The sequence below is a fragment of the Jaculus jaculus genome, chromosome 13, assembly GCF_020740685.1.
Source record: "Jaculus jaculus isolate mJacJac1 chromosome 13, mJacJac1.mat.Y.cur, whole genome shotgun sequence".
NCBI classification, from domain to species: Eukaryota; Metazoa; Chordata; class Mammalia; order Rodentia; family Dipodidae; genus Jaculus; species Jaculus jaculus.
Window position 1 is genome coordinate 29,850,021 of NC_059114.1, and position 21,817 is coordinate 29,871,837.

At 52.7% G+C, this 21,817-nt stretch overlaps 1 protein-coding gene across 20 annotated transcripts in view; it reads right to left on the reverse strand.

The window, feature by feature from the left end:
• Positions 1-21,817, reverse strand: part of Ncor2 (nuclear receptor corepressor 2) — a 135,662-nt gene that overhangs the window by 76,647 nt on the left and 37,198 nt on the right. For 17 of the 20 annotated variants that reach the window (XM_045132609.1, XM_045132613.1, XM_045132623.1 and 14 more), the window contains exons 7-12: positions 19,998-20,054; positions 14,729-14,781; positions 7,952-8,018; positions 2,645-2,817; positions 2,014-2,107; positions 85-263 (exon numbers count right to left, since the gene is read on the reverse strand). In XM_045132609.1, coding sequence (XP_044988544.1) covers positions 85-263; positions 2,014-2,107; positions 2,645-2,817; positions 7,952-8,018; positions 14,729-14,781; positions 19,998-20,054 — 623 coding nt within the window. The remainder of the gene's footprint in view (positions 1-84; positions 264-2,013; positions 2,108-2,644; positions 2,818-7,951; positions 8,019-14,728; positions 14,782-19,997; positions 20,055-21,817) is intronic. The other 3 variants (XM_045132608.1, XM_045132624.1, XM_045132621.1) reach the window with 1 other exon arrangement.

The window sequence follows — 21,817 nt, forward strand, 5'->3', positions numbered from 1 at the left end:
GCTGTAACAGGTCTTCCTTGTGACGGTAGAAGATGCCACTCAGGACAGGGTTGGGGGGAGGGAGATCACTTGGGACAGACTCACTTCTCACGAAAGGTGTCCTTCTCCTGCTCGCTCCACATGTTGGTGACCTGGCGATCCTTGTACACCTTCATGGGGTCGTCCATGAGCCCATTCATGTTGATGAACTTGATTCTCTGCTGGTCTGCATCATACAACATGGGTGGGATCACGGCCAACTGCCTCATCTGTTTCTCCAGGTTCTGTGGTGAAACAGAGTAGGTGAGGGTCAGGGTCAGAGGGCAGGCCCAGGGCTGGGCAGGGTAGAGGGGATGTGGACAAATGCCCCAACCAGTGCCAGGGCAGGAGCTGGTAAGGTGTGAGGTCAGATGTTAGAGAAAGACAATCAGGAGTTAAAAACTGGTGGGTGCTGTGCAGCGAGGATTTAGAGGCAGTGGGACAGGTTCATTGGAGGGCAGGACTGTAAATCCAAGACAAAGAGCAGCGTGGCCTTATCTGCATCGGGAAGGGAGCCATGAATCTCCCTGGCAACAGTCATAAAGCACCGTAGAGCAGCTTCTCCACAGGGATGTTTCTATGCTTTGCCCAGCCGGGTTCCATGTGTTCAGGGGAGGGCACCTGCCTAGCTCAGAACTAGGCAAATGGGCTTTGCAGCTGGTGGCCCAAGATACAGCCTGGGGCCCACAGAAAACATGACAGCCTAAAATCTTTTCATTATCCCAAAAGCTCTGGCAATAGGGCAACAGGGAGGCTCCAGTACATAGGATGGCTGTGATAGGACTCAAGAGTCAATTTCCACTGAAAACAGTTCCCAAACTACCCAGCCAATCTCAGATGACAAGACTGCCCATCCCTAGAGGTTTATAAGATTCAGCAAAACCAAGACCAGCTGTTTCAAAGATCAGGCCCCTGACTGCCCATACCTTATCCCTCACAGTGTCCACAATTCCCAGCTGAAAAACACTGTGAACTGCTCTGAGTCCCAAGAGCTTAAGGCTCTGGGAACTTGGTGCCACCTTCCACACAGAGCCTCAACCTTCCCTCTCCCCGAGACAGGAAAATGGTGGCACCAGCTAGGCATCTACCCAGAGGCCCTGCTACACCCTCCTCTGGCTGCCTTGTCTGATCTGCTCCAGCAGGACATTAGCTGGCTGGCTAGCTGGATGTTTGCACTGTCTGAGATGATGATCCCAGGAGCTGCTCCCACAGGCCCTGAGGTAGGCTGATGAAGCCTAGGCCTGGAGAGAAGAGCAGCACAGGCTGCTCTGAAGGCACCACTGGCTTCTTTGTTCAACATGGAGCCATGACTAATTAGATGGAAGCCTACCTTCCACCTCATCTTACTTAGGTTCAATGCGCTGAGCCACGCGCAGCTTGGTGGGCAGGGTAGCATCTGCTTCTCACCTGAACAATGCAAGGAAGTCAGGGCCCTAGGGCGTGGAGTCTTATGTCCACATCATTGTGCTGGGCCCAGGGATGAATGACATACTGGATATTTAATATATAGACCCAGGAGAATGCCAGTGACCACACCAGTGGCACTGAGGTTGGCCCCAGGGTATCCAGGTTCCTTCTGTAGGTCCCTAACCAGGAGGACAGCCTGCCGGCTCCCCTCTGCCAGCCTGGAGCCACTGCAGCTGACCCCGGACACCAACTCAAGCATCATGCTGGCTCTGCCAAGGCTCTGCGAATAGGGGCATAGGATGCTGCAGGGGCAAGAGCCAGGTGCTAATCCCCACCATTTCCCTGCTGGGCACTACAGACCACCTAAGTCAGTGATCTTCCCTGGCCATATCCTACCAGGACACCCAAGTATGCTTGGGGACAGGGCATGCCTCCCGTGGCTTTAGGTCCTGATGCCATCATAGCCCACATTAATTCCAACATGTGCCCATTACAAGCCTCTAGATCTAAACTTTCTTCCCAGTGCAGCATGCAATGCACTGCATGCAGGACAGCACAGTCATAGCTGGTTCCAGGCCATGCACTCACCTCCTGCTCAGACAGGCCATCGATGATCTCAGACACCTCGTGCTCACTACGAGCGGCCGACATGGAAAGCCCGCTGCCGCGCTGGCCCACCCTGCTGGGGACCAAAGGGGCACACTCAGGACCGGCCACTCCCTATCAAAACGCCAGGCCAACACCATGGGGAAGAATGTTCTAGAGGGTAAATGTAGGTGAATGGTGAGGGGGAGGACAGGTCTGGGCCTCTCACCTGCATGGATGGCCCTAGACCCAGGCTGGGGAGGCTCAACACATCACCTCTCCAAGTTGTGGCCAAGGGTGACTCGGTGCCTCAGCTCCCCAGGCTGCTGTGGAAGTCAGCATCATGAGTCTGTGACCGTTAGGCAACATAAAAGCTAGCGGCCACTGCTACCATACCTCATTTGGCACAGCCCTATTCTCTACACACTGGCCTTGGTCTCTCCCTACTTGCAAAGGCCACAGGCACCTGGCCTGGGACCAGGAGTAAGGGCAGCATGAGGGCACTCCTGAGATGCCAGATCTGGGCCCAGCAGGTCCTGAGCTCTGGGCCATGGGTTTGAATGCTGTGCCAGCACTATGTAACACACTGGCCCAGCCTGGGCCAGGCAGTGCGGGGACCCGGGGCTGTACTCACCTCTGCATGCGCTCCTGCAGCTCGCGCTGTTTGCGGATCTCGGGAAACTGCTTCTCGTAGTACTCGCGCACTTTGCTCTCCTTGGCCCTCCGCCGCGGGTTGTTCTCAATGCGCTCAACTTTCTTCTCCCAGGCCTCCATGAGCTGGTCATAGCGCTGGCAGAAGCGCTGCTCCTGAGGGAACATGGTGCTGAGGGCAGCATACCGGCTACAGCACCCAACGAACATGCACAGCCACACGAAGGAGCACTCGCACAGCTGACACAAGGCTCACACCCACCCACCTCACACACACACACCTATAGGGACAGAAGTGTATACTCACGAAGGAGACAAGCATGTTTGCATACAAGAGATGCATGTTCAGGTGTAATGTCTGCTGGTGTCTGGCCACATGTATATACTGTGCTCACCAAACTGCCCGATGAGCACTTCTCTCAGTGTTCATACCCATATATTAATGCTACTCTCACTTTCGGTTAGTGAACCTTCTCTTTTCAGATGATGATGACCTTGGAATGGCTCAGAAGGTACCACAGTGCTGCGAAGAGGTGACAGAGGAGTGTTCAACACTGAAATATCTCTATCACACCTTCTAAGCCTCAGGGTCCATTGTGCAATAGGTGGCAGATATGACTCCTTACAATGCACTCTTCCAGACACAAAATGGCCTGGATATCCATGACTTCACAGTGCCTTGCACTACCTACACAGATCATCACGTTAGGAAGAAAAGACGATGACATCAAAATAAAAGAGACTGACTGAGAGGGGGAGGGGATATGATGGAGAGTGAAGTTACAAAGGCAAAATGTGTGTGGGAGGGATCACCATGGTTTATTGTATATAATTATGGAAGCTGTCAATAAAATTCAAATTTAAAATTAAAAAATGGAAGCTGGGCATGGTGGCACATGCCTTTAATCCCATTACTCAGGAGGCAGAGGTAGGAAGATCACCTTAAGTTTGAGGCCACCCTAAGACTACATAGTGAATTCCAGGTCAGCCTGAGCTAGAGTGAGACCCTCTCTCGAAAAACCAAAAAAAGGTGGGGGGAGGGGCTAGGAAGATGGCTTAGTGGTTAAGGCCTATGGTGGTTTGATTCAGGTGTCCCCCATAAACTTAGGTGTTCTGAATGCTAGATTCCCAGCTGATGAAGATTTGGGAATTAACGCCTCCTGGAAGCAGTGTATTATTGGAGATGGGCTATGGGTGTTACAGTCAGTTTCCCCATGCCAGTGTTTGGCACAGTCTCCTGTAGCTATTGTCCCCCTTATGTTGGCCAGGGGGTGATGTCCACAGTTTTCTCCTGCCATGATGGAGCTTCCCCTCAAGTCTGTAAACCAAAATAAACCTTTTTCCCCAAAAGCTGCTTTTGGTTGGGTGATTTTTGCCAGCAATGAGAACCTGACTGCCCTTGCCTGCAAAGCCAAAGGACCTAGGTTCAATTCCCCGGGGCCCATGTGAGACATATGCACAAGGTGGCACATGCATTTGGAGTTCGTTTGCAGCGGCTGGAGGCCCTGACGTGCCCATTCTCTCCCTCTCACTTTCAAACAAACAAACAAATATAAAAAATAATTAAAAAATTAAAAGAGATGCATGTTCATATGTACACACTTGCACTGGCACACAGAGGATAGAAGTGCAGGCAGGCACACGTGCACACATACACACACACGCACATACACTCCTGGGCACAGGGTGCCAGCCCCCAGGATCCCACGGTGTCTGCTAAGGACACAGCCACTCCTCCCAGTGAGTCAGTGCTGTGAGTCCGCAGGTAACTGAGAAGCCACCAGCCCTGTGATACCATCCCACTAAGTCACATATTCCAGCCACTAAGTCATACATTCAAGTGAGATGCAGATGGCTTTCAGAGCTCACAGCCACACTTGCCCTGACCACTGCTATGGGCCACCTTGTACAGCACACAAGGCTTTCCCCACCACTACAGGAAGCTGTTCTGGACATATGGCTTTGGGGTGTCTGTGTGGCCTGTGGGGAGGACAGGGTTCTCAGGCAGCACCCACTTTCTCGGCAGTTCCTCTTCCTTGGCTTCCAACATTCTCCAAACCCAACAACCCAGAACTTAGCAACTCCTCAAAGGCAGTTCTGCCTTCCCTCCAGGACCAGTTCCCCTCCATGCTAACCACCACACAGCCTGCAGCACATCCCTCAACCAGCCCAGAATTCAGCTACTTGTCCTCGACTGTCTGGTCACACAAGACCCCACTTCTAGAAGCTGCAGGTAGATAGGGGACATGGCCATGGACCACTGTGGATACATCCATGAAATCAGAAGGCCCCTGTGCCCAGATACCCAACACCATGTGTTTCACCTGTGACCCAGAGCAACCTGAACCTATCGCTCGGCAAGCAGCTTACTTAGTGTGTGGGGGGAGCAGGCTTGCACTGAGGTGCAAGATGTATCCTGTGTATGAGCCTCCCCATGAGCCCTGGGGGGCAGAAGCCTGCTCCCAGGGTCATATGCCCATGCATGTTAGTGATAGAATGTTGACAGACCCCCTTTAGGAATGAGAATCAGTCCAGGGCCCTTGATCCCACCCACAGTCCCAATATGGAAGAAGAGAAGCAGGGCTTCAGAGACCGAACATGACAGGTGAGGGCACCAGAGTCAAAGCCAGCTCACTGTTACCAGCTTAGGGTTGTGGCGACTCCGTGTCCTGCAGAGAGACAGAGGGCAACAAGACATCACAGCCCCAGCAGTGGAGCAAAGGGACACCACAAGAATGTCCCTGAGGGAACATCAGCCACATCCCACAGGCAGTCCCAGGCACCAGCACAAAGGAAGGGACTGCCTGAGACAAAGAAATCACCCTCCAGGTCTGACAATGGTGCAGCCTGTTACAGCTGGATCTGTGTCCACTGTGCTGGGTGCACACTCAGTCCACAGAGGGTCTGGGTCAGCACATGCTCTGTCCTGGAAGACAGAAGGCTACTCACAAGAGGAGACAACTCCATCTTCCAGCCCAGAGACAGACAGACAGACAGACAGACAGACACACACACACACACACACACACACACACACACACACACACGAGTCTGGAGCTGTGACCAGTATGCAATGCTGAGTGAGGAATGAGGCCACGCTAGCTCTGCAGGGAGGGAGCCAGATGGGTCCTCCCTGGGCAAGGGACCATGTAGGACAGGTCCCCAGGAACCTCTATAGAGCAACCCATTGCCTAGAATCTGACTCCCCACAGAGGCAGGTGAGCAGAGCTGGGGTGGGGAGGCTTGTGGCCCAGACTCTCCCTGCCTTGCCAGAAATGAAGGTCTCTGGACTCCTAGCCTCTGGCTTTCAGAAGAGTCTCCCTCCCTTGCTCCCCTCTTTTCTAAGGTGGGTCAGTAGGGCTGCTCCAGGCTCCACGAGTTGTTCCCCACCTCGGAAACAGCAAGTCTCCTCACTCTGCAGACCCCAGTGGGTCATAGGGTCCTTTAAGAGCTCATGCCCACCCCAGGCCCTTTTCTGCTCCAGTGGCTTCTTCCTACAACCACGGGGACCTTCACACATGGAGGCTAGAAGCTCAGGAGACTGGGTAGTATTTAGGGATGACAGATGGGTGGCAGAATTATGAGCCTTCCACATTGGTGTTCCTGTGATCCACACACAGCAAATGAGGCTCTTACCAAGCCTGACTGGGGCAAAGGGCCAGTCTCCTGCCAACTTTCCACAACTGAGATTTCTGACAGTGTGCTCTCGGTCTACTAGTTTATTAAGAGTATACTTGGTGCCCACTGTGCTGAGAATAAACATAAATGTTCCACTTGGCCCTTCCCCGCATACCCCAGGCTGCTTCCCACCTTGGGGCTATTGCCCTGGCTGTGCCCTCACCTAGCTTGTCCCTTCTTGTCACTTGCTGCCACTCCTCCATTGACTCCCCTTTCTGAGTACATCTCTCTCAACTCCAAGCCCAGTGCAGGAGTTGATCAGAGCATGGACCCAAAAACCTAGGTGGTCCAATCTAGACTCTTTCACATTCTAGCTAGGTAATACAGTGCAAGTGACTTAACCTCTCTGGGCCTCAGTTTCCTTTTCTGAAATATGGAGCTGAGAAGGTGCACACAGCACTTCTGCTGCAGGAAAACCTACTGGGGTGGAGAGCTGTTGCTGTGACTTGGTCCTTCCAGCCACTGGTGTGGAAGGTACAGCCTGTACCTCCAACTGATAGCTGTCCACAGAGCAGGAGCTGCTCAAAGGAGAATGCTCTGTCTCCTCTCCTATTACTCAGATTCAGTCACTGTCCATTTTAATAAAGCAGTACTTAGTTGCCACCTACTGTGTCCCACAGACCTGCATGCACTAGGCACCACTGAGCCAGCCCTACAGGTGTCCAGGTGACCTGACCCAGAGGAAGAAAACAGGGACCACACTGCAGCCCCTTCTAACAGAAACCAGGAAGGGCCAGGTGTAGGTGAGGGGAGTCCTGCCCACGGCAACCACGCAGTAGATCAGTCTTTGCCTTCTCTGACTCAAGCTCTTCCAGCCTCAGCCATCCTACTGTCTCTTAGCAGTCCTGCACTTGGGCCGAAGTGATGGGGTCATGCCCTCCCAAAGCCTATCACTGGCTCAAGAGCAGCTGTGCCCTTGTCTGGCCTAGTGGAATCCATGTAGTACCCAGGAAAGGGCAGTTCTAGAATCAAGGACCACAGGGCTAACATACAAAGCTGAGAAAACCAAGGTCAGGCCTAATCAGGCTGCTTCTGAAGTCCATCCTGACAGACTTTCAGACACCTGAATCTATGTACCGTTTCAGCCCAGGGCAGAAGGCTCCCTGTACCCTGGCAGCTGAGATGACAGGACAGTGATTCAGTCTCCACCCCTCAGCCATAGTCTCCCACCCTGACCGACAGCAGGACACAAGAGTGGCACTGTTGGGACGTGGCCTTTGTCTGCCACCAAGGAATAGGAGGCTCATTGATTCCAGAGCCAGATCCTCAGGGAAGCTAGAAAGCCCTATGTCTCAGGGTACCCTCCACTGTTCCCTAAAACCTCTAGGACTGTAGAGCCTTTTGGGGTTCATCCAGGTCCTCATTTCTTGGCCCGAGGCTCCTACCCCAGAGATTGCAGAAGGGGAGCAGCACCCTCCACCTAAGCACCACTGACTATGGCAGCTATCGCCATTGTAGTCTGTCCTCAGCTTTCCATCACAGCCCAGATGACCATCTCTGGAAAGCTGCAGAGCTGTGGGGGAGGGCCTGCATGGCTTGAGGCCACCCCGACTCTCAGGTGATGGCACAGGGCCTCAGGACTGGGGGCTTTGGGGGCAGTGCCAGGACTCACCCATTGCTTCCGTGCGTGGTTCCTTCGCTTGAAGTACAGAATCAGCTTCTTGCGCATGGCCTGGTTTCTGGGGAAGCAGCGGACAGGCAGTCAGCGACACTAGGGTCCTCTGCCGTCCTCGTCGCAGCAGGAGCTCCACGCTTGCCTATCATCCACACTGGGGTTTGGTGTTTTTTTTTTTTTTTTTTTTTTTTTTTTTTTGGTATTTTGAGGCAGCCCAGTCTGACCTGGAATTCACTATGTAGTCTCAGGGTGGCCTCAAACTCATGGTGATTCTCCTACTTCTGCCGCCCTAGTGCTGGGATTAAAGGCGTGCGCCACCAACGCCTGGCTTTATCATCCACTCCTGATGAAGTGGAAGACCCTCTGCAGACCCCACAGAGCTGCCACCCTGTGTTCTCCCTGCCCCACCCCAGGTGTTTCCAACTTCCTGGCTGAGCAAGGTCTGTGACATGCCACCTCCACCTCCCCAACCCCATATACTGGCTTCCTGGCCACATGGTCACTAAGATATATCCACCAACAAAGCACTCTACTGCCCAGAGGCATGGGCAACAAGCATATAGCCTAGGTGTGCCCAGAGGACTACAGCCTGGCTTGTCCTTCTAGAAACAGCCAGTGGGCCTCAGGCTAGGGCTGATGAACCAGGCTGCTTTCAGTGTGGGAGAGGGGATGTGGATTGACAATATGGGCTCCAGATAGCTGCAAGTGCCACCAAGGAGGGTGCAAGGATTCAGAGGAGGAGAGAAAGAAGGAAGGACATGGACATGGGGTTAGACAGAGACAAGACCTGAGAGATAGGAAGAGGCAGAATGGGAGAAGTGGAGGGAGGAAGTGAAGGACAGAGGTAAGAACCTAAGAGAGGGCAGAGACCTGGGGGAGGGGGTGGAGGGAGAGAAAGAAAGATAAGCAACAGAGAAAAGGATGGAGGAAGACAGAAGGAAAGAGGTAAGACTAAAAAGGGAGGACATAGAACTCAAGACAAGGGCCCAACAGTATGGACAACCCAGGAAGTTCCTTCCAGTCACAGAGCCCTGAGACCTTCTTATGCCCACAACCCAATAAACAGAGTACTATGGTGGGCGCTGTGGGGTGCACGGGCATGGGCAGACAGGGTGTGAAGGTGCTGCACTCCTCAACTTGGCCTCCTAATCCATGCACACACAGGAGCATGAACTTCTCTGGGGAGGACATCTCCACTTCCCCATACCCTTCCCGTGTCCGCAACACGGCAAGAGCGCAAACGCCCTGGTGCAGGCTACAGGTGCCATGCCTACTGCCCCCAGGACTGTAGTCTTGGGAAAGGGAACCCAGGCAATGAAAGGCCTGCAAGGCCCACAGCACACTCTCACAGGGCCCAGGGCCTGCTTTGGCCTCAGCTCTTAGCACATGCTGTCTCACAATGGTATCATTCTTTACTTGCCACCCACACCCCAGTCACGTAGTTTCGGAGTCCTCAGTCACTCAAGCTGGTCCTGCACCCCTAATCCTCCCATGTGCTGCCTCTGAGCACATCTCAAAAGCTCACCAAGCTTCAGTTTCTCCACCTCAGAAGTGGGATCATTAATACCAGCACTCATCTGTTACCCAAAGAGCATGCCATGGGCCAGACACTGGTCTGGGTGCAGGGGACCTGGAGAGTGAGGCAGGAGTCACACACAGGGTGGCAGCTAGGAAAGGGAGGGGAAGGGCAGACAATGGCCCTTAGCTGAGCCACACCCCATCGGTGAGACCAGCTGTGGGAAAAGCCACAGCAATCAATGGACGCTCCAGGCATGGGCACGGCAGGTACAAAGGCCCTAAAGGGGACCTAAAGGAGATTTATGTGGCTGAAGAGCTCTAGGGAAGGACAGAAGGGACATCTGAGGACACATGGCAAGCCAACCCGGCAGGGCTACCTGGGTCAGGACGCAGTAAAAGGCCGGGTTTTTATGAAAGGATGGACCCACCACACAGCCACAGCAAGCTGCAACCCTCCTGTCCCCCAAGTGAGGTGGGAGGATGAGAACATGGGAAAGAACACAAGTGGCCACCTTTCAGGCCCAAGGGACATGAAGATCAAGGCTGCCTTCTGACAGAGAAGGCTGAGCAGGTGCCCAAAGCCAGGTGACCACAAAGCAGGCCAGGTGCTAACCCAGGCCAGTCCCCACCATGCCACCCTATCACACTGGACTCTGTGAGATGCCAGAGGCTGGTGGCCACCACATATCACTGCCCACAGTGTGTCCTTGGGGCTGCCTGGCCCTCATGGCACTGTGGCAGGTGACCTAGCAGAGCCTGGGCTGCTGTGCCAACACCTTGCAGGCCAGGTGGCAGAGGGAGAGCAGCAAGCAGAGCACAGGTGACCTCTATAGGTCCCAACTAAGCCCACATGGCAGGAAGCAGAGCGTGAAATTAACTTGACGCCAAGGCCCAGCATGCTGATACAGAGAAATTAAATTGACGGGGACAGGTCCCATGGGACAGGATGACCTCCCACCCCACAGCAATTATAGCCGACAACCAGCACTGGAGAAGTCTTCACTTCCTGGGCGGCAAAGCTACTGACTGACCCACTGGATCAATCTCTCTGTCCTTGTCACATCTGTCATAAGCCACAAGCATACTGAGCTTGCCTGTCACTCCACTGCAATGGCCAGTCTCAGTCACTGCTGTTTCCAGGCCTGACAGTCCCTTGCATAGAGCAGACATGTGGAAATGTTTGCTGCATGACTGACTGAATAAATGAAAGGAACAGGAATAACTGTCTGCAGATAAGAACTCAGAACAGAAAGCCTATTGCAACTCCCATGTGCCGAGCACAGACCTCAGGAGGAGCACCATCACCCTTAGCCCTTAGCGGCCTGGACACTGCCTGTGCTGCTTCTGTTTACAGACATGCAGTCAGGGGCTAGGGCAGGGACAGCCTTGCCACTGGGACACAGAGCAAGCACAGCAAGGCACAAGATCTTTTATCTACACCAGGACAGGCCCACGACCCTGCCCAGTACCACACCTGGACCTGCCAGCGTCCCTGCCCAGTACCACACCTGGGCTAGCCCACGTCCCTGCCCAGTACCACACCTGGACCTGCCCGCATCACTGCCTAGTACCACACCTGGACCTGCCCGCGTCCCTGCCCAGTACCACAGCTGGACCTGCCCATGTCCCTGGCCAGTACCACACCTGGACCTGCCCATGTCCCTGCCCAATACCACACCAGGACAGGCCTGCGGCCCTGCCCAGTACCACACCTGGGCCACCCTGTCATCCCTACTCAGTATCACATCTAGACAAGCCTATGTCCCTGCCCCAGCCTGGGCATCCTGGACTTCCACACCACCTCCTGCAGCTCCTGGGCTCTTCCTCCCTATGGCCATCAGAGCAAACTCAAGCTAGAACTGTGACCCCAGTACTTCCTGGAATGCATACTGTGTGAGTGCCCTGGGCACAGAGAGAAAGCCTGTGTGCCCTCCCAGAACTGTTCTTGTCCAGTGGCCACATAGCTGGCTCTGATGGTGGCCAGCACAGCATGCTCCCAGGTCCCTGCTCTTCCTGCTACACCTGCTCCAGAGGCACACAGTGGCTGCTCAGGCCTCAGGTGACACACTTACCTGACCTCTATGTCTGAGGTCCCTTTCTCCTTGTGGATTGCCCCTTTCATCCTCTTGGTAAAAGTTTTTTTTTTTTTTTTTTAAATTTTTCCAAGGTAGGGTCTCACTTCTACCCTAGGCTGACCTGGAATTCATTACGTAGCCTCAGGGTGGCCTCAAACTCGCTGCGATCTTCCTACCTCTGCCTCCTGAACACTGGGATTCAAGGTGCCACCATGCCCAGCAGAACCTTTTTTTTTAACATGAACAACAGAACTAATTTTATAGTGCCTGTGCTAAAGTTTAAAATAGTGATAATGACTTTAGTGTAGAACGTAAACGCTCTCAGCACTGTGAGGATACGCCAGTTCATAATTCCTTATAGAGAGTTAGTTCTCAGACAGAAGCTCATGGAAAAACAAACAAACAAAAAAACCTTGAATATCTAAAATAATACTGAGCAACAAAAATAAGGCTGGTGGTATCACCATACCTGATTTTAACCTATACTACAGAGCCATAGTAACAAAAACAGCGTGGTACTGGCACAAAAACAGACATGTAGATCAGTGGAACAGAACAGAGGACCCAGATGGAAGCCCAGGTAGCTATAGCCACCCGATATTCGATAAAAATGCCAAAAATACTCATTGGAGAAAAGACAGCCTCTTCAGCAAACGGTGTTGAGAAAACTGGATATATATCTGCAGAAGGATGAAAATAGATTCTTCTCTCTCGCCATGCACAGGAATTAAGTCCAAATGGATTAAAGACCTTAACATCAGACCTGAAACTCTGAAACTGTTAGAGGAAAAAGTAGGGGAAACCCTTCAACATATTGGTCTTGGCAAAGACTTTCTGAATACAACCCCAATTGCTCAGGCAATAAAGCCACAGATTAATCACTGGGACCTCATGAAATTACAAAGATTTTGCACTGCAAAGGACACAGTGAAAAAAGCAAAGAGGCAACCTACGGAATGAGAAAAAATCTTTGCCAGCTATATATCTGATAGAGGATTAATATCTAGGATATACAAAGAACTCAAAAAGTTAAATAATAAGGCATCAAACAAGCCAATCAAAAAATGGGCTTTGGAGCTAAATAGAGCATTCTCAAAGGAAGAAATACAAATGGCATATAAGCATCTAAAAAAATGTTCTATGTCACTAGTCATCAGGGAAATGCAGATTAAAACTACATTGAGATTCCATCTCACTCCTGTCAGATTGGCCACCATCATGAAAACAAATGATCATAAATGTTGGCGGGGATGTGGAAAAAGAGGAGCCCTTCTACACTGCTGGTGGGAATGCAATCTGGTCCAGCCATTGTGGAAATCAGTGTGGAGGTTCCTAAAACAGCTAAAGATTGATCTACCATATGACCCAGCTATAGAACTCCTAGGCATATATTCTAAGGATTCATCTCATTTCCTTAGAAGTATGTGCTCAACCATGTTTATTGCTGTTCAATTTATAATAGTTGGGAATTGGAACCAGCCTAGATGTCCCTCAACTGATGAGTGGATAATGAAGATGTGGCACATTTATACAATGAAGTTCTACTCAGCGGTAAAGAAAAATGAAGTTACAAAATTTGCAGAAAAATCGACGGACCTGGAAAGGATTATACTAAGTGAGGTAACCCAAGCCCAGAAAGCCAAGCGCCACATGTTCTCCCTCATATGTGGATTCTAGCTACAGATGATTGGGCTTCTGCGTGAGAAGGAAAATACTTAGTTGCAGAGGCCAGAAAGTTGAAAAGGAGATATAAAGGGAAGAGAAAGGAAGGGAGGAGGGTACTTAATAGGTTGATATTGTATATATGTAAGTACAATGATTGTGATGGGGAGGTAATATGATGGAGAATGGGATTTCAAAGGGGAAAGTGTGTGGGACGAGGGCATTACCATGAGATATTTTTTTATAATCATGGAAAATGTTAATAAAAATTAAATTTAAAAATAGTAACAGAAAAAAATAAAAATACATTAAAAAAAAAAACTCAGCTCTTCTGCTCCAAGCTCTAAAGCCAAACATACTCATTGCAACTTAGAAGTTGGAACCATGTGGCTGGGGAAAGAGGCATTACCTCCTGACCAGTAAACATGAAGACCACAGGGGCTCCTGACCCTCTCTTTCTTTCCTTCTTTCTCCTTCCTTCAACAGGGTCTCGCCCTGGAGCACAGACTGACCTTGAACTCATCACCCTCCTGTCCAGGTCTCCCAAGGGCCAGGATAACAGCCCTGCGCCCCATGGCTGGCCATTCTGCTTAAACAAAACCTTATGTTTGTTTCTGGTGGGATCTGCACATTCCTTTGTTACCTGTAACCATCCACACTACTCAACTTAAAATGTCACTTTAAGCCCCATAAGCTATGCAACGGCACTGGCTTAATAGCAGTGCCATGAATACCTGTGTCACAGGAAGAAGGCGGTGTACTGTAGCCTCAGCACTTGGGAGGCTGAAGCAGGATGGCACATCCCTGGAAGCCTGGGCTAAACCACAAGAACCTATCTCAAACAAACTCCAGGTAAAAAAGTAACTCATCTAGGTTGTGTCAAAAGGCACAAAGACTGGCCATCCTCCACCAAACCTGTATGTGCTCACAGTGTGAGCTTGGCCATTCAGAGTCGAGTGCCCAAGACTATCACCTCCAGCCTGACAAGATGAGCAAGGTGGCCACCACCGTGCAGGAGGCGCTACTCCTTGGGAAGCCAGCCCTTCCGGCAGTGTCACCCCAATGCCTCCTATCAGCAGAGCCTCATCCCTGTGCAGCCTGGAGTCCCCACCATGCCCACCTGTACAGCACTGAAGGGACATTTTTCTCTTCCCAGCCTCCATGGCTAGGCCACATCGCAAATCCTATGGGCTGTCTCCAAAGCCCTGGAGTAGGCTTTCCAGATACCCACAAGCACTTCTGAACACGCCTCATTCTAGCCCCCAGCAAGGTGGCCTGCCCCAGGGCCTGATTCCAGTTTGTCTCCCCAGCCCAACACCACAGCCTCCTCCTGCTGCTGGCCCTGCCCTCCCCATGTCCATGTCCCCTGGCTTTGGGAGGAGAATCTCACTCTCCTCAAGCCTGATCCAGAACTCCCACCTATACTGTCTCCACCTGCCCCTCCCCAGCACATGGCACTGACCAAGTACTCCATCATCCCCAGGACCTTGACTGTGTACCCCGTTTGGCAAGCACTCACATTTTGATGTTCTCATGGTATTGGCGCGTGTCAGATGGCTGGTTGTACAGCGGCTGCAGAGGAGAGAGAAGCGGGTCAGAGGTGCAGGAGTGAATGCCAGGGTCTAACCCAAGCACTGATGGATGCAGAGCCTGGCTGTGGGCAGTGAAGTGAGCAGAACACAGGGACTTGATGCAACCTGGCCAGAAACAACGGGCTGTGACCCTTTCCTCAGGGCCTGGCTGCAGGTACTGGAACCCTTACCCACACCTCAGCCTAGGAGCTATTCCCTGGGTACTTGGAAGGCCAGGACCAGGAAGACCTTGGGGCACTCCAGTAAAGTTAAGGTCAGCAACGGCCATGGCCTTAGCACAAAGTAGTTAAGTTTCTAGATCACCAAAGAAACCCACAGCTCCAATGCTGCCCTAGCCTCCCACCCCTACAAATAAAGACCAGACCAAGAGCAAGTGAGGTAGCAGAGAGAGAGAGAGGAGGACTGGTGTGCTGTCAGGTGGTAGGCATGACTTGTGTACTCCATAGAGCCAAGGCCGCCACGCCTGTTGAGCCAGCCCTTCTGCAGTACCCAGGAGCACTGGGCCTGCCAACAGAGATGCATACGTCAGCAGCAAGGATGAATACTGGGGTTCAAATCCTGGCTCTGCATTCTCTAGGTGGTGCCCCATCTAGAGTAAAATAGAGTCAACAAAAGTATGAGCTAACGGGAGGGATATGGGATGTTGCTCTCCTGCCACCCAGCACTGGCCAATTTGTTCCCCAGCAGTAGCTCCTGGCACAATCAGCACCACCCACAGCTCAGACGGGAACCCGGGCCAGAGGGGGAAGCATGCCCACAGATGGGTGTCAAGCCTGACCGTCATCCCTCCGGAGGGCTTGGTGCTCTGCCACCTACATCTCGCTCCTTCACAAACCCACTGTGGTGTGATGGGACATGGTCCTCCACAAAAAAAAAAAAACTACCACGGCCACCTTATCTTGTCACGCCCTAGGGACTTCCAAACCAGGCCTGTGACAGTCCCCTCCAGAACCCTCATTCTAAGAGATCCCGGGGGTCCCCCGCACAGGCTATATGCAACGGCACATGAAGTCTCCTGGCCTTGGGGAGAATGAGTGTATGGCGTGTGCAAGATCCAGGGATGGGGAGCTCTACCTAAGCAACTAGGGGCAGATCATCATCCTGGTTGAGGGGAGATCTTTCTTGCAATGTGAGCCAATGCAATGCTGCTGTGGGGTCTCCTGTAAGTAAGCCCTCACCCATGCTCTATAAGGAAACTCAAGAAACTCATTGGCTCGCCACATTGAACTTCAGTGGAATTGAACTTTAGTCTGCCAGGAGTGCCCTGCTTGGGGGGGGGCCGGGGGGCAAGTGCTCCCTTATCGACCCAGAAAGTTTCACACAACACCCACATAGGGAAGAACCTCATAGGTGGTCAGGAATGGTGAAGCATGCTGGGTCTCAGCAGGGGACAGACACACAACACCCAGTTCCCTGGGCTCAATGCATCTGAGGACCAGGCCAGCCTCCCCGGAGACAGAGCCTGGAACACAGTGACATCACGTCCAGCTCAGCAGCACACAGTACCTCAGCACAGAGCTCAAGCAGCTGGACCCCACGCTCACCTGCTCTCCTAGGGACGAGGAGGCTACCATGCTCCTGCAGGTGCTCTGCTGCACACACGCGTGCACACAGCACACACCGGGTTAGGACACCCTCCTTTGCGCCCTCAGCCCCAGATGGCATCTCCTCATCCCTAACAGGTAGGGAGAGCATAGACACAGCAATAAGAAAGGCTATAGCCAGCAGAAAGAGGGGGCCAGCCATTACTGAAGGTTGTGCGTCCTCCTAGGAATGCAGAGGCCTATGAAGATGTCCATACTAAAGCCCAGGGCAGCTTTGTTCTTTGTGTTCCCAGCATGCCAATAAAACAAAAGGGCAGACACGAACATTTTGGGCTGTGGGAACAGATGAGCCCATATTTACATCTTGGCTCTGCCTTGTGTGAGCTTGGAGAGATGCCTCGGTTTCTTTATCTGGAAAATGGGCACTGATCAGACAGGGTCCACCATCAGATGTGGTGACCCGTTTGCCCTGGTTTGGTTTTAAAGATGGCAAATAGTATATAGAAACAGGGAAAGGCTAAGGCCCAGCATGAAGACAGGCAGAATACCCAAGGCCAGGAGAGTAGTTCTGTCAGGATCACCTACTGGAGTATAGGGACAACCCACGCTGGCCAAGCAAACAGGCTTAGGTCATCTTGGCAGGACAGAGGGACTGCAGAGGGACAAGGACATGTGGTGGCGGCATGTGAGGTAGGGAGGGCTCAGACGGCATAACTGCAAGCTGCCGGTGGAGGAGCCTGGGGCAGACAGGCCAGGCTGGGCAGACTCAGATTCTAACAGCAGGGTCATGGGAAATGGGCAGGGCCCCTTTGGCCTGGATGTAAGCCAGCTTCAGGGTCACCAAGTTGCTAAGAGGTGGAGTGACAGCCAGGCCCTTGGGAATGCCAAGCTCTTAAAATAACCCCTTGGAGCAGGAAGGAAGTGGGTGACGCAGAACAAGAGCCCTGGGCCCCACCTCCCACCCAGCCAGCATCGTCCCCACCTCACAGGGTCCTCCTGTGGCATGCTGGCCTAGCAGGCGGGGCACACAGCACCTGGCATCCCCAGCCTTTTCCCTTTCTTTGAGGGCAGACTCCTCCCTGAAGCCACCCCAACCCACTCCAGGGCATAGAGCACCTAGCACTGGGCAGTGGCCTTGTACCTTCCCAAGGTCCCCAGCTGCACTGGGTGTCAGTGAATGGGAGGCCCGGAGTGGAGGGGGGACTGATTCTTGACTGTGGCCCAGCCCCTGTGGCTCAGTCAGCAGCACCAGGCCAGGTACAGCTAGAGCTTAGGCCCCAGGGGCAGCTGCAGCCCTACTTAGTGTTCCACTGAGCCACTCACCCTGGGAGGACATCTCAGGCCATTAAGTTGTGACCAGGACAGACAAAAATTTGGACAGAACACCTTTCCTCATCTCTCGCTGTGTAACTCCAGACGAAATAGTACTTTCCCTGAGCCTGATCCAGAAAATGGTGACAATTTGAAGAGACCAAACGCAGAGAAAGTACCCGGTCAACAGGACTCCCTATGTCCTCCACAGGCCTCTCTAACTTTGAGACTCCCACAGCCCCAGTCCAGACACTGTAGCCTCAGAGGAGCTGCTGCCATGAGACCCTCAAACAAGAGACAGTCCCTCCTCTCTGAAGGTAAAGAGACCACTGACACCTCTGGGACACGTGGATCAGTCCACTGTTTCCTGGTTTACATCCCTGGGCCCTAAGTCAGCTGTCTCCCCCAAAGACTTAGAGACCTATAGGAAAGAGAGATGAGGGATAGCCTCAAATCTGGACCTGGTCAGACCTGGTCACATAGCACAACCAATCCTGCTGTCCCCATTTGGCAGAGGAGGAAACCAAGGCAAGATGCTGCTTCTTGGCTGGGAAGAATGTAAGTTGGTGTGGTCACTTCAGGAATCACAGGAGGCAAAACAGTTAACAGAGGATTTAGCCAGTCCACTTCCAAGCACACAACCCAGATACGCTATGTGCTCAGTGCCAAAATAAAAGCACTAATGTCACCAACTAATGATGGAAAGAAAAATTACAGTGTGAACACAATGGAGGACAGGTAACACAGTTGTGAAAACACACATCAGTGTGGAAAAAAGCAGTCATGTCAAACGGGGAAAGAAGCCAGGCGTGGTGGCGCATGCCTTTAATCCCAGCACTCCAGGGTCTGAGGTAGGAGGATCGCCGTAAGTTCGAGGCCACCCTGAGACTACATAGTAAATTCCAGGTCAGCCTGGGCTACAGTGAGACCCTACCTCAAAAAACCAAAAAATAAAAAATAAAAAGGGGGGAGAGACAGGGAGAGGAAAGAGAGGCAGGAGACAGGGTCAGCATCAGAGGAGAGACAAAGAGAGGACATAAAGAGACAGGAGAAAGAAGAGACACAGAGAAGAGAGGGGGTGGGGAAAGAGAGAGAGAGGCAGGCCGAGAACAAAAGGCCACAGGGTGCATGGCTCCACTCAGAGGTAAGATGTAAAAGGCCATGAAACAGGGAGCTGCTTTGCCAGGCTGAATGGTGGCACATCTGCGAGCCACACACAAATGACTACACTGTGCTTGCGGGACTGTAGTTCAGTGTTGCCTCCAGGCAACCAGGACAGCCTATGCTGAAGGAACTGTGCCCCATTGGAAGCAGGATCCCTGCTGGCAGCCCACAATCTGCCCGAGTTGCAAGATGCAACCCACACCAGAGGACATGAGAACCCATCAGTCCATCTGTACCCTAGGAGTGTGCGCATACACACCCAGGGACACACACACACACACACCCCTGTGAAGACTGCCACCAGCCCTGTGCCATCAGCTGGTGGGACACTAGCTCATGGCTGGAGAGATGGCTTAGAGGTTAAGGCACTTGCCTGCGAAGCCAAAGGACCCAGGTTCAATTCCCCAGGACCCATGTAGCACCAGATGCACAAAGTGGTACATGCATCTGGAGTTCATTTACAGTGGCTGGAGGCCCTGGCACGCCCATTCTCTCTCTCTCTCTGTCTCTCTCCCTCCATCCTTCCATCTCTCAATAAAATAAAATAAAATAAAATAAAATAAAATAAAATAAAATAAAATAAAATAAAATAAAATAAACCTGCAGCCAGCCAGAATTGGGAGGCAGAGTTAGGACTGCCGAGGGGTGGAAGCCACCCTAAGACTACATAGTGAATTCCAGGTCAACCTGGGCTAGAGTGAGACCCTACCTCCAAAAAAATAAAAAATAAAAAGACTGGCAATCACGGGCATGCGTGGCACTCATGCTGCAAAGAAAGTAACAGCTCGCTCTTGCCATGTCTGATGCGGTTGGTATTACCATCCCCGTGTCACAGACAAGGATGCAGCAGCACAGAGCAGTCAAGAGTCCTGCGGAAAGTCACACAGCCACCACAGAGCAGCTCAGGGAGGGATCCCAATTGACAGACGGCACAGGAGCTGGCTCCCTGTGTGGACCTGGACACCAGCCATGGTCCTGTGGGGCTGGCCTCGAGCCTTCCAAGCAGGCACAGTTCTGACAGTGGACCACAGCTTGTGGCCTTCCATGCGCTATCTGCTAAGCCTCTTATCAGGTCTGTTTCCTGCCTCCCCTGGGCAGCAGATAACTTCCTCCTCTTCCCTGGGCCCCCACCTGCCGCCCTGCCCTCCCCCACACCCTCCTGAGCAGCCCGGCTCACCAGCTCCACCTGGGGCCCCAGGCCTTCCAGGATCCGATGTGCAGCCTCAGCCTTCTTCTGCAGGACAAAGAAAAAAGCAGGAATTAAACATCACTCAGAGCAGCTTGTCAACACTGCCTCCCAGTCGCCAGGTCTTGCAACCCCTCCAAGGCCTGTCCAGGCTGGCAAACAGCAGAAGTCCCCAGAAGTAAAGCCCCAGAGAGAGCCTGGCACCCTGCCCACTCTGCCCAGGCTGGGTGCCTTGGTTTTCTGCTGACCTCCACGCCTTCCTAGGATCCCTATGTCACAGTCATGTGACTATTCCAGGCCTCCCACTCCCTCCCTACACCCCAGAACTTATTAGGAGAAAGGATCGTGTGTACAGGGGGCTCAGCGGATGCCAGCTCAACAGGCTGGCCCTCGGTCCCCAGCCAGGCCCCACACATGAAGGCAACATTGTGCCTCAGCCTGGCTGTCTGCCCAGCCTGGGACCACCAGGGCCTGCTCATAGGAGGTGGGGGGCAGGGAGGTGGGCACAGAGCCAGGAAGGAGATTGCTTCATGGGGAGCTACCCAAGACACCTGAACCTGTATGCTGGACAGCTAAGTGGCCACAAAGGCACATCCTCTCCTGGTGACTTGGCAGGCCTAGAAGAGACCATCTGGGGTTTGGAGGGGCCTTGTCATGGAAATTAAGGCATGTCACTGAGACCCCTACACCAGTGACCCAGAGCATTGGACATAGCACTACCTCAGATCTAGATGAAGCCGTATGCTCCCTGCCCAGCTTGGGCCAAGTGGGCTCAAGCTGGCGCCTAGAATGACCTCTGCCTAGAACGGGGACCCAGGCCTCCTGGAGCAGTGCCCTGCTCATGGGCCCTTGGCACACAGCCAAGACCTCAAGGCTAGCAGCTCCAGGGTGTAGCTAGGCTAGAAGCTCAAGGCAAAATGACATGGTGACCTTGACTAAGGTGCTACGTGCCTGCCACCTCTAGTTTCCATCTTTCAGTGTGGCAGGGCTGACATAGGCACATCCCGTTCATAGATGGTAAAAGTGAGGCACAGAAAGATGGTGTGAGAAAGCAGGCCGGGTCCCATGTGAGCCCTCTCCAGATTACACCAAGTCACCGCAGATGATCTTACCCCAGATACCTCCTGGAAGCAAAAACTACATGTACAAAAGTGCTGAAGAGGGAAAAGTTTCAAGCCAGCAGAAGTAAAAAGCCAGGCTTGGGTGTGGACACAGATGGAACCCAGGCACTCCTGAGCGCCCAATGTCCTCAGCACCAGGGAGAGCCTACCAACCAGGCCAAGATAGTAAGTGGTCAACAGCAGATTCATGGCTCGGCAAAAAGAAAGGTGCGTATGGTAACTGGGAGTCACAGAGTCTCATACCAGTCACTCCCTACAGAGGGTAACAAGCTGGGTTCTAAGGGGTGAATAGAAGTTGGCATGCACTGTGTAATTCCATGGGGATCAATATCAACTGTCTAGCTAGATAAAGGAGTGCCACAGCCAGGCTACCAGAAACCCACCATTGGCGCTACGTCTTGGGTCTGGGGGCTCTAGGACATTGTACCCCATGAGCCACATCCTCCATGTGGCCAGCCTCAAAGCTTGTTCCAGAGCAGTGTCCCATCCCTTCTCAAGCAGACAGGCACCTCTAGACAGGGGCAACTGGGAAGCACAGGCAGCCCCATTCAAAAACCGGCTCACCTCCCCTGGCTTGGGCTAAGTGGTGGCCAAAGCCACCTTGCCAGAGAGGATAAAGCCCCATTCTCCCCCTCCCACTGCCCCTGCTGACCCCTCTTGTAAGCCAAGCACTCACACCTCTTCTCCCCT